This window comes from Tetrao urogallus (assembly GCF_951394365.1).
Source record: "Tetrao urogallus genome assembly, chromosome: 22".
Taxonomy (NCBI): Eukaryota; Metazoa; Chordata; class Aves; order Galliformes; family Phasianidae; genus Tetrao; species Tetrao urogallus.
In genome coordinates, this window is record NC_136835.1 from 6,576,884 (window position 1) to 6,596,302 (window position 19,419).

Below are 19,419 nucleotides of genomic sequence, written 5' to 3' on the forward strand. Positions count from 1 at the left end.
TTTCTCCTAGCTCAGAAACACATATCCCACACTTTAGCCTTTAGACATAGAGCAGCACAGTCCAAGACATGGCCATAGTGCCATGGGGGAATTCACAGGATGCTCTGCCAGCAGCATTCCAACTCCATACCTGCAAAAATGGTACTGAAAAAGAGAAAGCATTGGCTCTACAGAGTCAAGACATAGTGGCTGCACACAGTTCTAACAGTGAGGTGCTTATTTAAAGTTTGATTAATATGCTGTTATACAGGGACATATGCAATTCATCTAGTCAGTGAAAAAGCTCTGTAGCAGAAATGCTAAGTCACGGCCTGAAACAGTGATTGAAGACCTGGTGGGAAGGCAGAGCCAGCCCCGAGCAGCTCAGGTACATGCAATGCACTGAGTGATGGAAGGACTGGAACCAGGATTAACGCCTTCCCTGACCTCATTTAAGAGTTGGCAGCAGAGGCAAAAGTATCTTGCTGGAGATCCTTGCCTACCTGAGGCCTTTCAAGGTAAGCTGCTTTTTTTTTTTTTTCCCCATCCCTGTTTGTTTCAGGTTGCTGAAACAGCTGCTGCATTTGGGCTTGTCCTCATTTGCTGCAGCCAAAGAATTTGCCACCCCACTACTATCACTGTACTTTCCATTACATTATAGCATTGCAAGCTCCACGGAGCAGATGAGTCTGTAGGTCAGAGCTCACCAACAGATCCCAATTAGTTTAGAGAACAGATCTTGGTCCTGATGGCTTTGTTTTTAGCCAGTATCTGCAAAACATGTTACAGAGGACTGCACTTGCTTCAGAGACTAAAAGTTTAAAACAGGAAAAGGTAAAAAAAAAAAAAAAAAAAAAAAAAACCAACAAAAAACCCACCATTTTTTCTTAAAATCAAGAAGTAACAAATATATAGCTGCTAAAAACCATGAAAAGGATTAGAATATGAAGATTATTAAATACCGAGTAGTGTTCATTCATCCTAAAGGTCTCGTTGTTAATGCTGAGGTGGGAACAAGCAATGTAAATCACATAGACAACTTCTGACAATGACCATGTTTACAAAGCGCTGAGCAATAGCAGACAGCTGCTGTGCAGGAGGAAAACTGCTGCAGAGCAAAGGATGTGAGCATTCTTCATGCAGCTTAAGAGCTGCATACACACACAGCTCAGAGTCTCCACAACCTGGTAGAAGATCACACCTCATAAACTCAGTTTTCTTTTACTCCCAGAAACCAGGAAGAAATCCCTTCACTACTTCACTAGATAGCTACAGAATAACAAAGTAATCAAAGCAAACCACTTGAGCCAGACCAAATTCTTAAGCATAACTGAGAAATATTTATTAAAAAACAAACCCAAGTCTCACTTCTCCACTTCTTCTCCTTTATTTTATGCTCTCTCTGGAATCCCCCAAATGAGATGGTATCTTGTTCCTCCTTCACCATCTGTCTGCTCAGCAGCTGGTACAGAGTGACCTCCAAATTCAAGAGATATGGAAACCACTCTTTCTCATTTACAAACCAACAAACCTGCAGCTACCTTGCATTCCTGCCTCATGCCAGTGTGCAATGAAATGAAGTGCAATGAAATCCTGCTGCTCTGCTTAGTATTTAAAGTACATGGCAACCTAACTGAGGATTGACACAGCACCACACTCAGCAACTTGAGGTATTGACAGCAGCTTCTCTTCTCCCCTGACTCACATCACTCCATGCAGAAATCTTACCCAAGATCCAGAACTGAACTCCTGCATGCCCGTCCCTTTTCAGTGCTTCTTTCCCTTACTGTACACACCAAAGAAAGACAGTAACTTTCTCCTATTTACTCTCCTTACACATAGAAAACACATGCAGTGCGAGGAAGCTAATTAAAGCAGATCTCTGCAGAACTTAAAAGCAAAGAGGTTTTGTCTAGCAGAGAAGAGGAAAAAAAATAATTTGGAAAAAAATCAATAAAACAGTAGACTGCAAAGTAATAAAGGGCTTTTGGACAATTTGAAGGAAATAAAACAGGCTGTCCTCTAGGGCTCACACTGTACCTTTATCTACCCATCATTTGATTCACACCAATATTTATACTTCCTTCTCCTATACTTCCCACCCTCCAAGTGAGCATAATGGGGAATCCTGCAGATGGATGGTTCTTTGTTGCTACTTTTTTCAACAAAGCTTGGCTTACATCACCTCATCCTATTGAGAAAAGCCTGTATCTGTAGGTACACAGGGTCTTGGCGTATTTTCAAGTGTAGTCTGGCACTGCCACAGTATGATCTTAAATTTTAAGTACTGTTTTTACTGATAGTAAAATACACAGGCTGTTGCTACTCCAAAGCCCACCTACAAATGGCAGGTAATAGATATCCCAAGAATGGCCCTGAACTTGGCAGCTCCCAGCTTCCAACATCTCTACAGGGTGGCAGCCAACTTTTAACTTTGTTGTCCTAGATACAGAAGGATCTATTTCCCCAGAAAAACCCAGATAAATGTATCCTTTAATTTTAAAAACCAAATACTCATATTTGACAGCTATTGCTATCCAGAAGTGAAAAACAGAAATGCTGTCACTGGCTGATCTGCTCAAAACACCTTCATACATCAGTGGGAAGCAACTCAGGCTGATCATGTGCGAAGACACGATGGTCATACGGCCAGGCCCATTGCCATCCCTATTACTCAAGATTTTTCGCTAATATATTACTGTCTAAGAAACGAGTTCTCAACATCTATGTCTGATACGAAAGATCACTAGTCTATGCACAGAGGTGTAGTTGTGCCATGTAGGGGTGCCAACACCCCTGATCCATCTCTCAAACACGTGAAGTAATTCTAAGCACATTTCTCCACTAACCAAGATCACCTTCTGGGATGCAAGAAGTCAGGCAAAATAATGAAGAATAAGCTGTATCTCCAGCTTAAATAGGTTCTAATTAAAAACCCTAACACATTTTGTCTCATAACGTGAAGTTATTTGGCCTTATTAAGTAGTTGCTTTTTTCGAGACAAAGTAAAAAGCATGTGACTGCCTGAACTAAAAAGAAAAAAAAAAACCTATTAATCATCCTGTACAACTCTGAGTACTAAAGTTGTCTCTGCGCATACAGTCGCAGGCTTCCACGTGAAGAGCAGCACAGCAGCAGCTGGCACCAGTGCTCTGCAGTCAAATGCAGATTAGATAGCTTGGTCTGTTCTGAACCCTCAATACCCATGCATCTCACAAAGTCCCTGGGTTGCTCAGAGGAGAACCTCTTGGAAATCCATGAAATCCAGCAACTCCTTCACTATATCATGAGGAGGAGCTAGCATTCAGCAGCAACAGCAGCAACACTTTTGTCCTCAGCTATGTCATGATGACAGGAAAAGGGGAAATAATTATTAGAGGTCAGGAGCTGTTTCAGGACGAGGAAGTTTCCTATCTGAAAAGTATGTTTTGTTTCTGGCTGCGCAGCTTGCCAGCAACCACCTGCAACTTAGCGAGGACTGCAGCACCACTGAGCTTCTAAGAACAGTGCAAGGAGACCACCTCCACCTGTTGGTGAGTTCCCATTGCTCTGGTGTGCTCTGTCATTGCCACAGCCAAACGGACCCTAATCAGAATCAAAGAATCACACTGTTGGAAATGACCTATAAGATCATCTAGTCCAACTGTCTTCTCATTACCATTGCTACCACAATCTACTAAACCATATCTCGCAGCACCTCATCCAGACACCTCTTGAACACTGCCAGGGACGGCAACTCCACCACCTCTCTGGGCAGCCATTCCAGTGCCTGACCACTCTCTGAGAGAAAAAGTTTTTCCTCATGTGTAACCTTAACCTTCTCTGATACAACTTGCAGCCATTTCCCTGAGTCCTGTTTGTTGCCTGGGAGAAGAGGCCAAACTTTTCTTCATCACAGCCTCCCTTCAGGAGGTTGTACTGTGCAGTGAGATCTCCCCTGAGCCTCCTCTTCTCCAGACTGAACAATCCCAGCTCCCTCAGCCATTCCTCCTAAGACTTGTGTCCAGACCCCTCACCAGTTTTGTTGCCCTTCTCTGGACACGCTCCAGGGCCTCAATGTCTTTCCTATAGTGAGGGGCCCAAAATGGAACACAATATTCCAGTTGCAGTGCAGCCTTACCAGTGCTAAGTAGAGGGGGGTGATCACCTCCCTGCTCCTACTGGCCACACTATTTCTAATGCAGGCCAGGATGCCGTTGGCCCTCTTGGCCACCTAGGCACACTATCAGCTCCTGTTCAGCCAGGCATCAACCAACACCCTCAGGTCCTTCTTCTTCACAGTCACCCACCCAACTCATTCCCAAACCTATAACACTGCATGGGGCTGCTGTGGCCAAAGTGCAGGACTTTGGCCACAAAGTGTAGACTTGGCCTTATTGAACCTCATCACCTCAGCCCAGTGATCTAGCTTATCTAGATCCCTCTGAAGGGCCTCCCTACCCTAAGGCAGATCAAATTAGGGACAATTATACACACATTCTCATGTTTTATTCTATCTTAAATAAAGGCCATCACTCCTCCTAAAAAGGGTATGAAAACCCCAACCAACTGAAGAAAGAATACATACTTCAAGATATCAAGGTGACCAACAAAAAGAAGAAAACACAGTTTTATTGCTGTTTGTTCCCTTTTTCCCCCCTTTGCAATTTTTTCTACTTAAAGACTTAAGAAAGCTGCAAAGATATTTTGGAACATTGCTTATTTTTAATTAAAGAAAATATTAGGGATAGCACAAACCTCCTTCCCTCTTTTGCTAGAGAACTGCTCAGCCCTCTTCTGGAACTGGGAACTGAAACTGTCAGCAGCAAAGCTGAAATGCTTGTCAGAGGAAAAGAAGAGAGCAGTCCTGTCTTTCAATCACTCCAGCTTTCTGTTTCTGTTGTTTTTATATTACCCGTTTAATTTTTGGAGCAGTCTTTCCAAAACCACCCACACCCAAACACTGCACAAGAAGTTCATGTAGAGATTGTCCATTTGAACTGTAAGGTGTCACCCAGATTAGAAGGATTCAGCTGTGAGTCGCTAACCCAATGCATCTGAAAAGTAGATAAGAGGCATTAAAATCATCAAACATCTAGAGTCTGTGGCTGCAGGATCCGCAACCAGAGGGGTTTTTTTGTTGTTGTTGTTATTGGCAACCGTTTCAGTTTCCCACAGAATTACTCTTGTAACCTGAACTGAGACTTGATTCTTTTGCGGATTATTGACAGAACTGTCCAGGTGGTACCTTCATCTGTCCCCAGCAGCAAACAGAAGCATAACATTACCATACAAATCTTCATATTTCATCACAAGCCAATATATGCCTTCCTAAACTTGATTTGTCCAGCTTTTCTCGTCCTTTCTTAGTCTCTTCTCCTTCCAAGGAAAATTTCTGCTTATCTATTCTGCATGTTTCACTAAGAACAGTTACTCTGAGATCACAGGATTTCTTGGCAACATGATAAATAAGCGTAGCAGGAAAACACATGCATTAACTTCAGCAGCAACAAACACACAAACAAGAAGCCACAAAGAGGTCACTCCAGCATGGGTGGTCACCATCAGTGGGGATCAATCCCATGTGCACATACATGCATGGTGAGCTCACACCAAGCCAAGGGAGCTTGGTGCAGACCTGCAGCACTCACGTGCTCATTCAAAGCAACACTGGCCACAATCAGCTGCTCTGGAATACTCAAGAGTGATCTCAACAGAATTCCTCTTCACCAGCAACCAATAAATGCACACAGAGCCAACCTGGCACTTCAGCTACAGCATGTCAGCACGCTGTCCCGAGAAACAGCCTGGGTATGTCTGACATAGCAACCTACCTAGAGACTGCTTAGGATACAGTGGTTGCAGAGGAACACAAACCTCATTAGGAAGGGAGAGCTGGGTGACAGGCTGGTACCAAAGGGGAACGCACAGGAATTCAGCCGTTGCTTAGAGTACAGATGAAAAAGTCAAAGCAGAGTTGAGCAGCCATCAGGCTCTGTCTGCAACCTTTGATATTTTGAACAGCAAACAAACACACATTCCAAAACAACAAATAAAAATTAAAACAAAAAGTTCTGCTCTCATCGCAGTTGGACAGACAAAAGTGAAGACCTGTTACCTGCAAAGGAGTGTGCAGCACATGAAGGCATGGCATCAGACCAGTGGGCAGTGAAACCTGAAACCAGCTCAGCCCAGCAGTAGTGGCACTGAGGGATTTACCATCAATGTTCTGAGTACTGGGCAGCTTAGGAAACGAGTTAGGGAAACTTGGTGCTGAGGATCCAGCACTGGTATGTATGGCATGGGCACAGCAGCAAGGGCATAGCATAGAGTTGTGTTGACCTGAAGGCCACACGTGGGGCGTTTTCTAAAGCCAGGTTCACCACGCAGGACCACAGCAGCTCCTACGGACCCTGACCTCGAGCTCCGCCTGCTCCTTGGGGGCAGCGCTCCTGGAGGGCCGCAGAACCGCCATAGGACCGTCCAGAGGCGCACGGTACCCGTTCCAGGCGATAGTTCCGCGCCGGCGGGCGGCCGCGGGAACACCCGTACTGGGGGGAGGTGTTACACAAAGGCACCGCGAAACGCTGGAGGCGCTGCGGGGGCACGCGTCGTCGTCCCGGCGGGGCAGTGCGGCCTCAACGCTGGCTGGGACGGGCCGCAGCACCGCGGGGCTCAGCCGGACCCAACGGGAGCGGGGCGGGGACAGCACCCGAGCCCCTGGCAGCGGCACGGGCGGGGCGCGGCCGCTCCGCTCCTCCCGGCCCTAACCGCCTCCTGGCCCCAAGGTTGCCGGCCCTAAGATTGCCGGCCCCAGCGGACCCCGAACGGACCCGCGGCCGCCGTCTACCCGCAGCTAAACTCGCAGTCCGCAGCCCAGGCCCGGGAGAGGAGCGGGGGCGGCGGGGCCGCGCCTCACCTCGCTGCGCGTGATGCGGTGCCGCGCCAGCTTGACCACGGCGAAGTTACCCTTGCCCAACGTGCCCTCAATGTCGTAGAAGCCGACGCGGACGGGCCCGGGCCCGCGGGGCAGCAGCGGGGGGGGCCGCCGAGGCTCGGCCATTACCATGCTGGGCGCAGGGGGCGGCAGCGGCTCGGGCGGCTCTTCTCTGTCTGCGGCGCCCCGCGGGCCGCGCCGCCCCGCCCCCTGCGCCCGCCTCCACCAACCGCGCGTCACTGCGCGCGTCACGGGGGCGGGGCGTCGCCGCGGCAACCGTGCGCGGGGTGAGGGCGGAGCTTCGCAGCCCCTCGGGTGCCTCCGACCCCTCCGCCGCGGCCCAGGAGTTGCAGAGTGGTTGCTTCTGGCTTCAGTCGCGGGTAGGCGTCGTCGGGAATCGCTGCGCCGATGCCGCCGGGTTGTAGCAGCATGCATTCTTTGTGCTTTCCCTATCGGGGAGCCGCTTGCCGTAGGCGTAGCCGACCCCGGGCTGAGCGAGGCCTTCGTATTCCCCACAGTATCTCCAGCAGCCTGGAAACAGCCGTGGGGCTGCCGCGCCCTTTTTGTTCCGCGTCAGGGGGAGAGAAAGCGATGGCACCCACTCTTCTGACACATCCGAGCTCCTTTTCTCCCTGTCTAAAGCTGCATTTTTGTTTCAGAACTCTTAGACGCTGACTGAACTTTCAGATTGGATATTAGAGAAGGTTTCGTCTCCAAAGTACTGGCGTTGGACTGGTGCAGACTGCCCGTGGAGGTGGTGGAATCCTACCACCCGTCCCTTCTGTCATCCCAGAACCATGGGGATGTGGTGCTGGGGGGTGTGGGCAGTGACCATTGGTGGGGGTGGGTTGAGCTTGGCATTGTGGGTCTCAGAGGTCTTTTCCAACCTGGAATGGTTCTGTGACTCCATGAATAATTCCAGCATGATACAAGCTCGGTGTGATCAAAGCAGCCCTACATTGCTGTATGGGAACTGTTGATCTTGGCATGAACCACTGATTGAGCACCTGGGGAAAAGACCCAGTCAACCCTGGGAGCACAGGTGAAGGCAGTTCAGCGATGTGACCAGAAGGAGTGGAGCATGGCTGCACCTCTCTTAGACCTCTTTTAAGGGCTGACTGCCGCTAAGGAAGGTTCTCTGGTTAGAGATCCATCCCTTGTGGAGTCTTTCTAGTGAGCTGAGATTTTCAGAGACAGGTGAGCACTTTTCCTTTTCTAATATCCTTCTATTGTGCTTTTCTGTTTCCCATTGCAATTGCATAAAATACTATTTAACTTTTCTCTTAGTCAAAAATTAGTTTTATTCTTTACTGCTTTCATGTAAGTCTTATAACATTGGTCCAAAAATCACTTTTTATTTATTATATTATTAAATATTTTATTTATTTTAAAGATTTTACTTTGCAGGAACTTTAAGCACTGCACGGTATGATGTCGCTTTTGGCCCGAAATTCCTGTTATAGAAGTATTTCTTCTCTCTGCTAGAGGGACCATAGTTACAAAAACGTCCTTAAGTGTCTCTCAGCAGCATCGGTGTTCTTCACAGGGTGGGCAACTCTCGCTGTAGCTCCGACAGCTATGGAGCGCTTGTGCCCTCTCGCGGTCAGTGTCTCTGTACCCCGCACTGCTCGGGGTACTCTGCCGCACCGCGGTGGCTGAGGCTGGGAGCAGTGCCTGGGTTACGTGCCTGAAGTAGGATAGGGTGGCTTGTAGTAGATAGAAATAAAGCTAGGCTAAGAACCAGGATTGCCATCTGTATCCGAAGCTGTGGATAAGATGCAGGTAATGTTACTTTTTCCCAGCTCCAGATCAGCACCCTGGCATTACATCTGGCAGTAATTGGGCTTATATTTTAATCTGTAAAATGAGAACAAAACACAACAGTGAGTACTAAAGTTCTGAATTTTCTAAGGTCGAGCTGGTGGAAGATATTGGTTGTGAAGCAACAAAACTGCAGTATGTTGGACTGCTGGATAATATGCACCATGACTAAATGGAAGAGCAATTTAAGATTTTACAAAAAACTGGAGAGACTTCAGAAGTAACATACGCGTGCTATTATTCATAAAGCTTTCTTTTTTTGTATTTTTGTTTTGGTGTCAAATTCCTTTGCTACCAAATTTCCTTACCGGGCTATATAGGGGATCAAGCCACTGACAATAGTGAGAATTGAATTCAAGGAGCTGCTGTTTATTACAGGTTGCTTCGTAACAGTTTAATGCAAAATTGTTCCAGTGGGAAATGTAAAACTAGCCAGAAAAGTTTACGGCACCATGTAAAGTAAACTAAAAAACTGATTCAGTTTGCAATTACCAAAGCATACTTTCTCAAGGAGTAAGTTTCTACGAGCGTATTTCAAACAGCGAGCCACATCAGACGATTAGCCCAGCCGTTCCCAGACCAGCACCCGCGCACCGCAGCGCCTCTGGCTCGCGCGGCAGCACACGCGCAGTGCGCCAGATCGCGCGTTCCAGCGTCCTTCGTCTCGTGACACGAAGGGGGTTGGGAAGTTGGTCACGTGAGGAGCTCGACCAATATGGCCGCCTACCTGCAGTGGCGCCGCTTTGTCTTCTTCGACAGAGAGATGGTGAAGGAGCCGCCGGGGCCGGAGGGGGCTGGTGGAAAGCCCTTCGTGTTGCCTCCGGGCATCACGGTCTGTGATTCAGGCCGGGGTAACCTTGTGTTCGGAGATATCCTGTGCGGCGGCGGCAGGAGTGATGGGGCCGGGCCATTTGGCCTGCACCGGGTTCGTGGGCTGCGCCACTGCGCCGCGAGGAGAGATCTGCGCTTTGTGGCGCGGGCTGAGCTCCGAGGCGGGCCTAGTAGTGCTCCAGAGTCGGGTATGCGGCAGCTTCTTCGGCTTCTCTGCCCCTTGCACGTTACAGAACTGTTGCCATCTGTTTTGGTTCTCGTAGGTGACAGCAAAAGTATATTTGCTGTAGGCTTCCCAGAGGTCAACAACAAGGAGCTTTTAAGATTTTGATTCTGGTGTTCTTAGAGGTGTGGGTGGTGGTGAGGGTTGTTTTTCACTTCATTTTTACCTTTTCCTTTATATTCCTTAATTGTGATGTACATATGGAAGGTCGAATCTGGTTTTTGCCTCGCTCACTTCAACTCAGTGGTTTCCAAGCTTACAAGTTAAGGGTAACGCACCTATACCAGCTGAAGCAGCACAGCATCTTAGTTTCTGTTGGTGAGGATGAAGAGGGCATTAACCCTTTGGTAAGTTAAATGGCAAAGGAAAAGATACTGGTATTACAGTTAATTATTAAGTAGTTTGTTTCTAATATCTCATGTTTTGTTTTGTTTTTTGTTAATGTAATATTTATTGTTTTGAGGTTAAAGTATGGAATCTGGAAAAACGAGATGGTGGCAATCCTCTTTGCACACGAATTTTTCCAGCGATACCAGGTAACAAGCCCACGGTTGTGTCCTGTCTTACTGTCCATGAGAATCTGAATTTCATGGCTATTGGTAAGTATAGCTGACCTGTAATAATTTAAGAAATGTATTATTGTCTGTATTCTGATGTATGGAAAATGAATGTGTAAAACAAAAACCATTGTAGAACATTTTCATTGTTCTTAAACTGTTTTTATGCTCTTTTCATACAGAGGGGTCGTGTATTATGTGCTACTGGAGGCCTTAAGGAAATAAATACATAATTTTAGCTTATGCTTGTGTGTATGATTGTAACAATTTTGATATCTCATAGAGAAGCAGATCTTTTCAGTTGATGTTTTTTGTTCCTGCAAGTCAATAAGTGTATGATAATAATAGTTATAGACAGTCTAAGTTTAGTACCAGCACAGAGAATAGCATTGTTTTTTTTTCATAAATAATGCTAGGGTGTTTCCCCCCCCATATACTGTGTGGAAACTTTCTTAAAGCACAAAGCCAATCTCCATTTGTTCTGCTTTAATTGTGCCTTTTAAATGTTGCTTGCTTAAAATAAGAGCGGGAATGTAGCAAGGCTACAAACTGTTTCTGCGAGTTAGTCTCTGCATTGAAATTAAGTCTTTCCATTGTTAGTGCTGTGACCTTCCATTATTAGTGCTGTGACTTGGAACAGTTTACTGGATTGATGCTGTCAGCAAACTGTGAAAACTGTTTCTTTTGTGTGTAGCGTGCTTTAAGTGAGATAACTGATAGTTAAAATTAGATGATGAAAGGGCTATTCTTAAAGCTAAATATAGGAAGACCCAAACAAAAACAACCTGCAAGTGAAGTTCATGATGGGGGAGAACAAGTTGAGCATCGAACAGTGACGTCACGTGTGGGGAGAGATTGGTAGGTATTTAATTGAGAGCCTGCAGCAGTTTAGGAGCTTGATACTTTGCTGGCAAGCAGATTTTTGTCATTGGCTGCATCTGTACTAACTCGCCCTGGATAATATTTCAAGTGTGCCACAGAAGTGAACAGTTTGATCTATCCTTTTCATAAGGTTTTGCAGATGGGAGTGTTGTGCTTACAAAAGGAGACATCACTCGAGATCGGCATAGTAAGACCCAGATCCTACATGAAGGCAGTTACCCAGTTACTGGTCTTGCTTTTCGACAGTCTGGCAAAACAACGCATCTGTTTGTGGTGACCACAGAGAACATCCAGGTGGGAAATTAATTTGAAAAAGTGAGAATCTGACTTACAATTGCACTGCCTTCAGAGTCTATTTCAGGTAAGCCCCAAAACCTTGTATTTTCTCCGTAGTCCTACCTGCTTTCTGTGAAAGACTATTCTCATCTGGAGCTGGACACTCATGGCTGTGGATTGCACTGTTCTTCTCTGAGCGACCCCTCCCAGGACCTCCAGTTCATTGTAGCAGGAAATGAATGTGTGTACCTTTATCAACCAGATGAACGAGGCCCCTGCTTTGCTTTTGAGGGACAAAAGCTGATTGTTCACTGGTATCGGGGGTACCTCATCATTGTCTCCAAGGACCGAAAAACTTCTCCTAAGTATGTTTCCTTGGAATAGTTGAATATTCTATTTAATTGTTGCAGTTTCTGGCTTTCCCTCTTTTTTTTTTTTTCTTTTTTTTTTTTTCTCCCCTTCCCTGTGAAACTTTGCTCTAGGGACTGACGATAGTGTTGTCAATGAGTTTCAAGATGAATCAAGACCCAAATACTAATTAACTTCTGTTGCTAGTGCAGTGCAGTCAAGCATGCTGAACATGGGGGATTTCTTTCTGCTCATGTGAATGTTTCAGTCTAGCACACCAATCACACTCGTGGATAAATACGTGATGTTTTGCACATGGCTCCACCTTGTTTAATTGTCAAGACGCTTCTCACTTATCTTGTTCTCTCAGCATCCTTAGATTGTGTAGGTATCAAATGTATTTGGGTCATATGAACCTTATTTTCTAAAAATCTAAAAAACTTTCTTCTGCTCTCCAGGTCGGAGTTTGCTGGAAATGAGGCACAGAATTCAGACAAACAAGTTCTGAATATCTACGACTTGTGCAACAAATTCATTGCGTACAGTTCAATCTTTGATGATGTAGTAGATGTCTTAGCAGAATGGGGTTCTTTGTATGTTCTGACCAGAGATGGGAAGATCCATGCACTGCAGGAGAAGGATGCCCAAACCAAACTTGAGGCATGTGAATCTGTTATGTTATTAGTTTGCTTTATGTCTGTGGGGGCGCTTGTACTGGCTATACAGATGAAAGAAGTGGAAAGGTTCAGGTAGACATGTTACAGTGTTAACAAGTGACTTCCCAACTCTCCAACCTAACCAGTGTGCAGAGCCTCACTGTATGTACCTGTCCAGCACCAAAAAGAAACAGATTGTTTTCCAGGCAGGTTTTGGGATGTGGTATTTCCCTCATACTGCTCTTATGCTGAATTCTAATAGATGCTCTTCAGAAAGAACTTATTTGAAATGGCCATTAATCTAGCCAAGAGTCACCACTTGGACAGTGATGGCTTGTCAGAGATTTTCCGGCAGTATGGTGATCATCTCTATAACAAGGGGAACCATGATGGAGCCATCCAGCAATATATCCGGTAAGCAGTGGTTGTTCAGAGCAAGGGCAGTGTAGCATAGATGGGAGCTTACGAGAGTCTTGATTTTTCTGTTTAAGCCCTTGGAGCCAGAAGGCATGACTCATAGTGAAAGCTCTGCAAATAGAGAGGAAAATACAGGTCAAATTGGGATGGAGTGGGGACAGATAATGTTACTGTAATCAAAGGATTATTCTCTCTTGGAATGCTGTGTACCGTACAAGTTATTGTGTATGTAAAAGGACGTTGTGAAATTGTAGAATGTGAAAGTTTATGTAAGTACAAAAAGCACTGTCAGTGTGAAGATGCAGTGTAAGGTGGGCAGTGTGATTTGATCAGTATGGCAGTCTTTTTGGAATATGATCATACTAATATCAGTTTACACATGTCAGGTTTTATAATAATTAGAGCAGTCTGTTCTGAGGCTTACTAAAAACTTGTAGTGCTACATTCATGTAGAACCGAAATTCTGGAGTCCTGTACCCGGGCGATGTCAGCACATATCGAATTGAAAACTTGCCCCAAGTAGTGGGGTAACTGTGGCTAAACTGCTGCATGTGGATGTGAGCGCTCAGATAAGACTGAGTTACGTGACTAAAAGAAAGGAAGATTAGTCTTATGTTTCCTTCTTGGGCTTATCAATTAGCTGTGGCTGGAGTGCAGCCCATCTTCTCATGGGAGCCTTTAAAGGAACACAAACTTCCTATGTGCTACTGATGTCTTCTCAGTTTCAACCTTCATAGAGATGTTTATTTCTCTGTGTGGGTGGTCTTGGAGCATAACTGCTTGTTACTGTTATAGCTGAGTAGTCACAGGTGAGTTAGTGTCTGAAGTTCAGGGTTCTGTTATGAATTTCTCTTGGCTTTTTGATTCCCTGGCTGTGTATGATCTATTGTAACATGACTTTTCCTCTCCCAGAACTATAGGGAAATTGGAACCATCTTATGTTATTCGGAAATTCCTAGATGCTCAGCGCATCCACAATCTCACTGCTTATCTGCAGACACTCCACCTGCAATCTCTTGCCAATGCAGACCATACTACACTTCTGCTGAACTGCTATACTAAACTCAAGGATAGCACCAAATTGGAGGAGTTCATTAAGGTAACGGGAAGGTGGTGACTTAAGAATTTTGCATTATTTCATGATAATTAAGAGGGAGAGGTGGTAACAGTGTAAATTGTCTCCTGTGGGGCTGTTGAGAAGGAAAAGAATTAATTTGTGCCCCACTGCTTTTATTTGTGATGCTTTATTTCCAAGCTCTTAGTTGCATTCTCAGTTTTGCTGGCTTGCTATTCCAGTTTGAGATGTGCTGGCTTTTGTTAGCGTGACTAGCTGTTCACTGAGAGGTGGATGAACTACTACTTTCTTTCGGCACGTGATTTTTTCCTTGCTCGAGAGGTATTAAATTATCAGTGCTCTGGCTTTCCTTTTCAAACACAAATAATTTCTGCTTGTTCCTTGGCATAATTCCTACAGCCCACAATCTTTCTGCTTCTGTTATAGGCTAGTGAGAGTGAAGTTCGCTTTGATGTGGAAACAGCAATCAAGGTGCTTCGTCAAGCAGGTTACTACTCCCATGCTGTGTACTTGGCAGAAAAGCATGCCCATCATGAATGGTACCTCAAAATCCAGCTAGAAGACATTAAGGTGAAGTGTTATTGCTCTTGTGTTCTTACTGATGTGAATATTGCTTCTCTAGCCTCCTTTGCTGGTAAGAATCTTATTTCACTGTCCTCAGCTCTTACTCCACCTGTACTCAGCTCTGGTGAGGCCACACCTTGAGTACAGTGTTAAGTTTTGGGCCCCTCACTACATGGACATTGAGGCCCTGGAACATGTCCAGAGAAGAGCAGTGAAACTGATGAAGAGTATAGAGCACAAATCTTATGAGGAGTGGCTGAGGGAGCTGGGATTGTTTCATCTAGAGAAGAGGAGGAGGCTTGGGGAGAGCTCATTGCACTCTATCTACATCTTCCTGAAGGGAGGTTGTGATGAGGAGGAGTGTATGGGGACTGCTGAATCACAGGCTGAACCTCTGATTAATCACCTGAGGTGAGCAATGAGTCAGCCACGGAGCATAGGTGAAGGCAATCCACCTGTGCTGCCGGAAGGGGTGGAGCCTGGCTGCACCTCTCCTAGACCCATATAAGAGCTGATCACCAGCGGGGAAGGATCTCTTCTGGAGATCCACTCCACTGGATTTTCCTACGTGAGCCCAGGATGCGGGTGAGTGTACCTAACAGCTACATAGCCAAGCTCTCTGTTATACCATAACATCTGTATATTCATTAATTTTATGCTGCTATACCATAACATCGGTATATTCAGTAATTGTACAAGGGGGTTGGCCTCTTTTTCCAGATAACAAATAGGAGCTAAGGAAATGGCCACAAACTGTGCGGGGAAGATTTACATTAGACATAAAGAAAAACTTCTCTCAATGAGTTGTTAGGCACTGGAATGGCCTGCTCAGGGAGATGAAGTCACTGTCCCTGGCGTTTCTCAGGAAACGTTTGGAGGTGCTATACGATATGGTTTAGTAGCTTAGTGGGTAGTAGTGGTGATAGGAGGATGGTTGAACTAGATGAACTTGTAGGTCCTTTCCAACCTTGTGATTCTATGATCCTCTCTATGAGCCTCTTCCCTGTAGCTAGTATGCTTATGGGACTGTTAAGGCAGTAGCAGCACATGGTGTTGTTTGTCTCTTGGTGTTCTGCTTCTGGACTGTACAGTGGACTTCAGGTGGAAATCAGTGGCCTACTGGTTCTGATTCAGTGTTATTCTTTTTTGTTCTTGCGCTTTTTTTTTTTTTTTACAGTGTTCTCAAATCAATTACTGACAGAGCCCTCTTATAGTCGATTTCTTTCCCCTGGTCACAGCCAGCCTGTCTCCCTGAGGATGTAAACAATCAGGAATAGTAACATTAGGTGTTAATTTAGAGCAGATGTTGTTTCTGACATACTTGCAGCATATCTTGAATGCTGTTTGTGCTAACATCATTGTGGAGAGTAGAGGCTGATGTCATGTGATCCTTGCTGGCTGCCTCTACAGAACTATCAAGAGGCTTTGCACTACATTGGAAAACTGCCTTTTGATCAAGCGGAGAGTAACATGAAGCGATATGGTAAAATCCTGATGCACCATGTCCCTAAAGAGACAACGGAACTATTGAAGAACCTTTGCACTGATTACCAGCCATCAGGGAACAGTGAAGGCCCTGGGATCCTGGAAGGAAAAAAGGTATAGTTTGCTTTGACTGAGAGGTACTGCTTAGTAACAGAAACTTTGTAGCGAGTGCTCCTGCATGCCTGACATTCTAGGCATAATGAGGGGCCACCTTGTAGCGTGTTGGTAGTCTTAATGATGAAACTGTCTAAAGTTACTGCTCAGAACTGATCACTGCAGTAATTGTATTGTGATGTATCTGTTATGGGTCATTCTGGGAGTGAGCTGTACAAATTTCAGGGAAGAACTGCCTGTCTGGCTGTGACTGGGTGGGTGGTCGGTCAAGTTTTTTTTATGGTTATTTTGCAGGCCAATTCTGAGGAGTTCATTCCAGTCTTTGCAAACAACTCCCGAGAACTGAAGGCTTTTCTGGAGCACATGACTGAGGTGCAGTCTGACTCTCCACAGGGTGTATATGACACTTTATTGGAACTTCGTCTCCAGAATTGGGCACATGAACTAGATAAGCAGGTTTGATCTTTGGTTTTCTATTTTGAGATAAAGCTTTGGTGTTTGGGAATTCTGTTTGCATTCCTGCCAACTCCATAACCTCTCCAGATAGGCGTTAATATAAGGCAATTCTCATGTTGTAGTGACAAATGGGAATGCAGCCTACTGGCTGAGAGAATACTTATTTCAGTGAGGCAAGTGTATTTTGTATGCATACAGATTCCAGACAATGCAATGTGGGTAAATGTCTTTTTCATGAAATTGGATATGCTTGCCTTAATCTTTGAAGGTGCTGGCTGTTAGGGTAAAATAAATTGTCTTTATTGCTTAAAAAGGGTAAAGAGCAAACATCAGAACTTTGCTTCTCTCTAGAAAAGCTGCAAATTGTTTTCAGATATTGGTGCAAAACTGTTCTGTTTCTTCTCCCCTGCCATTCCATTCCTGTTTTCCACAGATCAAGGAGAAGCTGCACGATGAAGCACTCACTCTCCTGAAGAGTGGAAGATTCAAAACAGTCTTTGATAAGGCCTTGGTCTTATGTCAGATGCACAATTTCAAGGATGGTGTCCTCTACCTCTATGAACAGGGCAAACTGTGAGTATTGCTTTTCTCCCCAGAGTCCTGTTGCTTGCCCCATCTCAGGGATTTCTGAGCCATAAATGCCCCTGCCCTACAATGGTAAGGACCTCTTGAGTATCTCAGGACAGAAACTGCGTACATCACTGCTCAGCTGAAAATATCCTTCTTTTGGAGCAGGACAGTGATCTAGAGGACAGATGGCAGACCAGTCTTGGCTTCTGTGGGGATGTTTGGGCATTGTGTGGCTGAGTGGAAACATGAGGCCCCTATAACCTTTCAAAAGATAGATTTTTGCAACTGACATGTTGCTTTCTTTAGTTTTCAACAGATCATGCATTACCACATGCAGAACGAGCAGTACAAGAAAGTGATTGAAGTGTGCGAGTTGTACGGGGACCAAGAGGCTTGTCTTTGGGAACAGGCTCTTGGCTACTTTGCACGGAAGGAGGAAGACTGCAAGGAGTATATTGCTGCAGTGTTAAAACACATAGAGAACAAGAATCTTATGCCTCCACTTCTTGGTAATAATATGTGGCCTAATGTTGGGGTAACAAAAAGGCTTTTATGGCATCTGTAGACTAAGAATGTGAGAGAAGTATCAATGAAACTTGAGCCCACCAATTGAAATGACAATCTGCTGTAGAGGAAAAGGTGATGCCAGTGGCAGCTTCGCAATTTGGGGAAGAAAGATCTGCTGTATCAGTTGCGGAGGTGTCTGTTTTATTTCTATTCCCTCAGTGTGGAGAGGTGAAGGGCATCTTAAGCTCTTTCTGTAGATGGGCGGAGAAGTTGAAATAGAGCTCAGTCCACTAGATTTTTCCTTTGCCCTTTTGGTCTGGGCTATTTAAATGTGCTCCCAGTCATGGCTTTGGAGGTTGGGGCCCTGTAGAGAGCAAGCTGAAATTGCATCTTTAAATAAGTTTTCTAATTCAGTAGGAGTGTGGGAAGTTTTTTGCCTGTTGGTTTCCTTTTAATGGAGAGTAGGCTGTCGAGTCATGATGAGTGTAGTGGCAATTTTCTTCACTTGCATTTAAACTAACGTTGAGTTATCCTCAGTTGTGCAGACACTGGCTCACAACTCCACAGCCACATTGTCTGTGATTAAGGATTATCTTGTCAACAAGCTGCAGAAGCAGAGCTGCCAGATAGAGCAAGATGGGCAGAAAATTCAAAAATACCGGGACGAAACTACAAGGATCCGTCAAGAGATTGAAGAGCTAAAAGCAAGGTGCAGGACTGTGATCTCTTGTCTTATATTGGAATATTATTTTCTAACTAAAGAAAAATACACTTTTTTTTTTTTTTTTTGACCTTCTGTTTTCTGTCATTGTTTCAGTCCCAAGATCTTTCAGAAGACCAAGTGTAGCATTTGCACCAGTGCCCTGGAGCTGCCCTCGGTCCATTTCCTGTGTGGTCATTCCTTCCACCAGCACTGCTTTGAAAGCTACTCTGAGAGTGATTCAGAATGTCCTACTTGCATGCCTGAAAATCGCAAAGTGATGGACATGATCCGAGCCCAGGAGCAGAAGAGAGATCTGCATGATCAGTTTCAGCATCAGGTATGGTATTTGTTGCCCTGTGGATTTGTGTTTTTCTTTTTTTAATGATTTATGATTCAGCAGCTGGAGTAGAGAGAGTCCTTGATGTTCTGCAAACATGAAAGATAAACCAGTGCAACTAAGGTAGTAGCTTTCACGCTTAAGATAACTCAGTGGCAGAAAAGCTTGCTATATGTGGCATTTGCATGAAATAGCAAATCAGTGGTTTTAAACTGCTATGTCTCTAATACGGGGCTGTAAGTGAAGGGATGAAAGGGTATGTTCTGGAGGCAAGGGCCTCTGGCCAGCTCCTGATGGCGTTGCTTTGTGTCTTGCAGCTTAAGTGCTCCAATGATGGTTTTTCCGTCGTCGCTGACTACTTTGGTCGAGGTGTTTTTAATAAGCTCACCCTCATCACAGATTTGCCTTTGGGAAAGTCAGCTACGACCATTGAGGCTGGCCTCCAGAGGGAGCTGCTGATGCACACTAAGCGTAGTACCTGAGCTGGGGGTTCCCGTTGCACCGCGCGCCTTCTCGGGTTGTACGGGTTTACGGCGTGGGCGCGCGCTTCGCCCCCGCATCTTTCGCTCTCCAATAATAAATGGAACCAAGTCGGCTTTACGCCGAAGCGTGCGAAGTGCAGCGCGGGCGACGGCGGGCGCCGCGGAAAGGCGGGGCTGGGGCTCCGTCGCACGGACGGCCCCGACGGAAGTGACGCGTCGG

At 45.5% G+C, this 19,419-nt stretch overlaps 2 protein-coding genes across 4 annotated transcripts in view; one reads left to right on the forward strand and one right to left on the reverse strand.

Moving 5' to 3' along the window:
- SIK2 (salt inducible kinase 2) overlaps positions 1-7,027 on the reverse strand; it is a gene marked incomplete at both ends in the record, with an annotated part of 42,144 nt that extends 35,117 nt beyond the window's left edge. The window contains one exon of the mRNA XM_079545899.1: positions 6,878-7,027. Within this exon, the coding sequence (XP_079402025.1) occupies positions 6,878-7,027 (150 nt within the window). The remainder of the gene's footprint in view (positions 1-6,877) is intronic.
- Positions 7,028-9,431: 2,404 nt separating this feature from the next.
- Positions 9,432-19,303, forward strand: VPS11 (VPS11 core subunit of CORVET and HOPS complexes; the record flags this gene model as incomplete). 3 transcript variants are annotated; one of them, XM_079545845.1, is made up of 16 exons in its annotated part: positions 9,432-9,609; positions 9,978-10,117; positions 10,234-10,369; positions 11,340-11,503; positions 11,603-11,850; positions 12,292-12,493; positions 12,752-12,903; positions 13,819-14,005; positions 14,408-14,551; positions 15,956-16,144; positions 16,439-16,600; positions 17,034-17,173; positions 17,477-17,679; positions 18,215-18,386; positions 18,495-18,717; positions 19,035-19,303. In XM_079545845.1, the coding sequence occupies 16 exons, from the start codon at positions 9,432-9,434 to the stop codon at positions 19,197-19,199; spliced, it is 2,805 nt and encodes a 934-aa protein (XP_079401971.1). In that variant the 3' UTR covers positions 19,200-19,303. The 3 variants fall into 3 exon arrangements, with proteins under 3 accessions (XP_079401971.1, XP_079401972.1, XP_079401973.1); XM_079545846.1 differs by having other exon boundaries at positions 9,432-9,592; positions 9,976-10,117; XM_079545847.1 differs by having other exon boundaries at positions 9,432-9,592; positions 9,976-10,117; positions 12,767-12,903.
- Between the last annotated feature and the right edge of the window lie 116 nt (positions 19,304-19,419).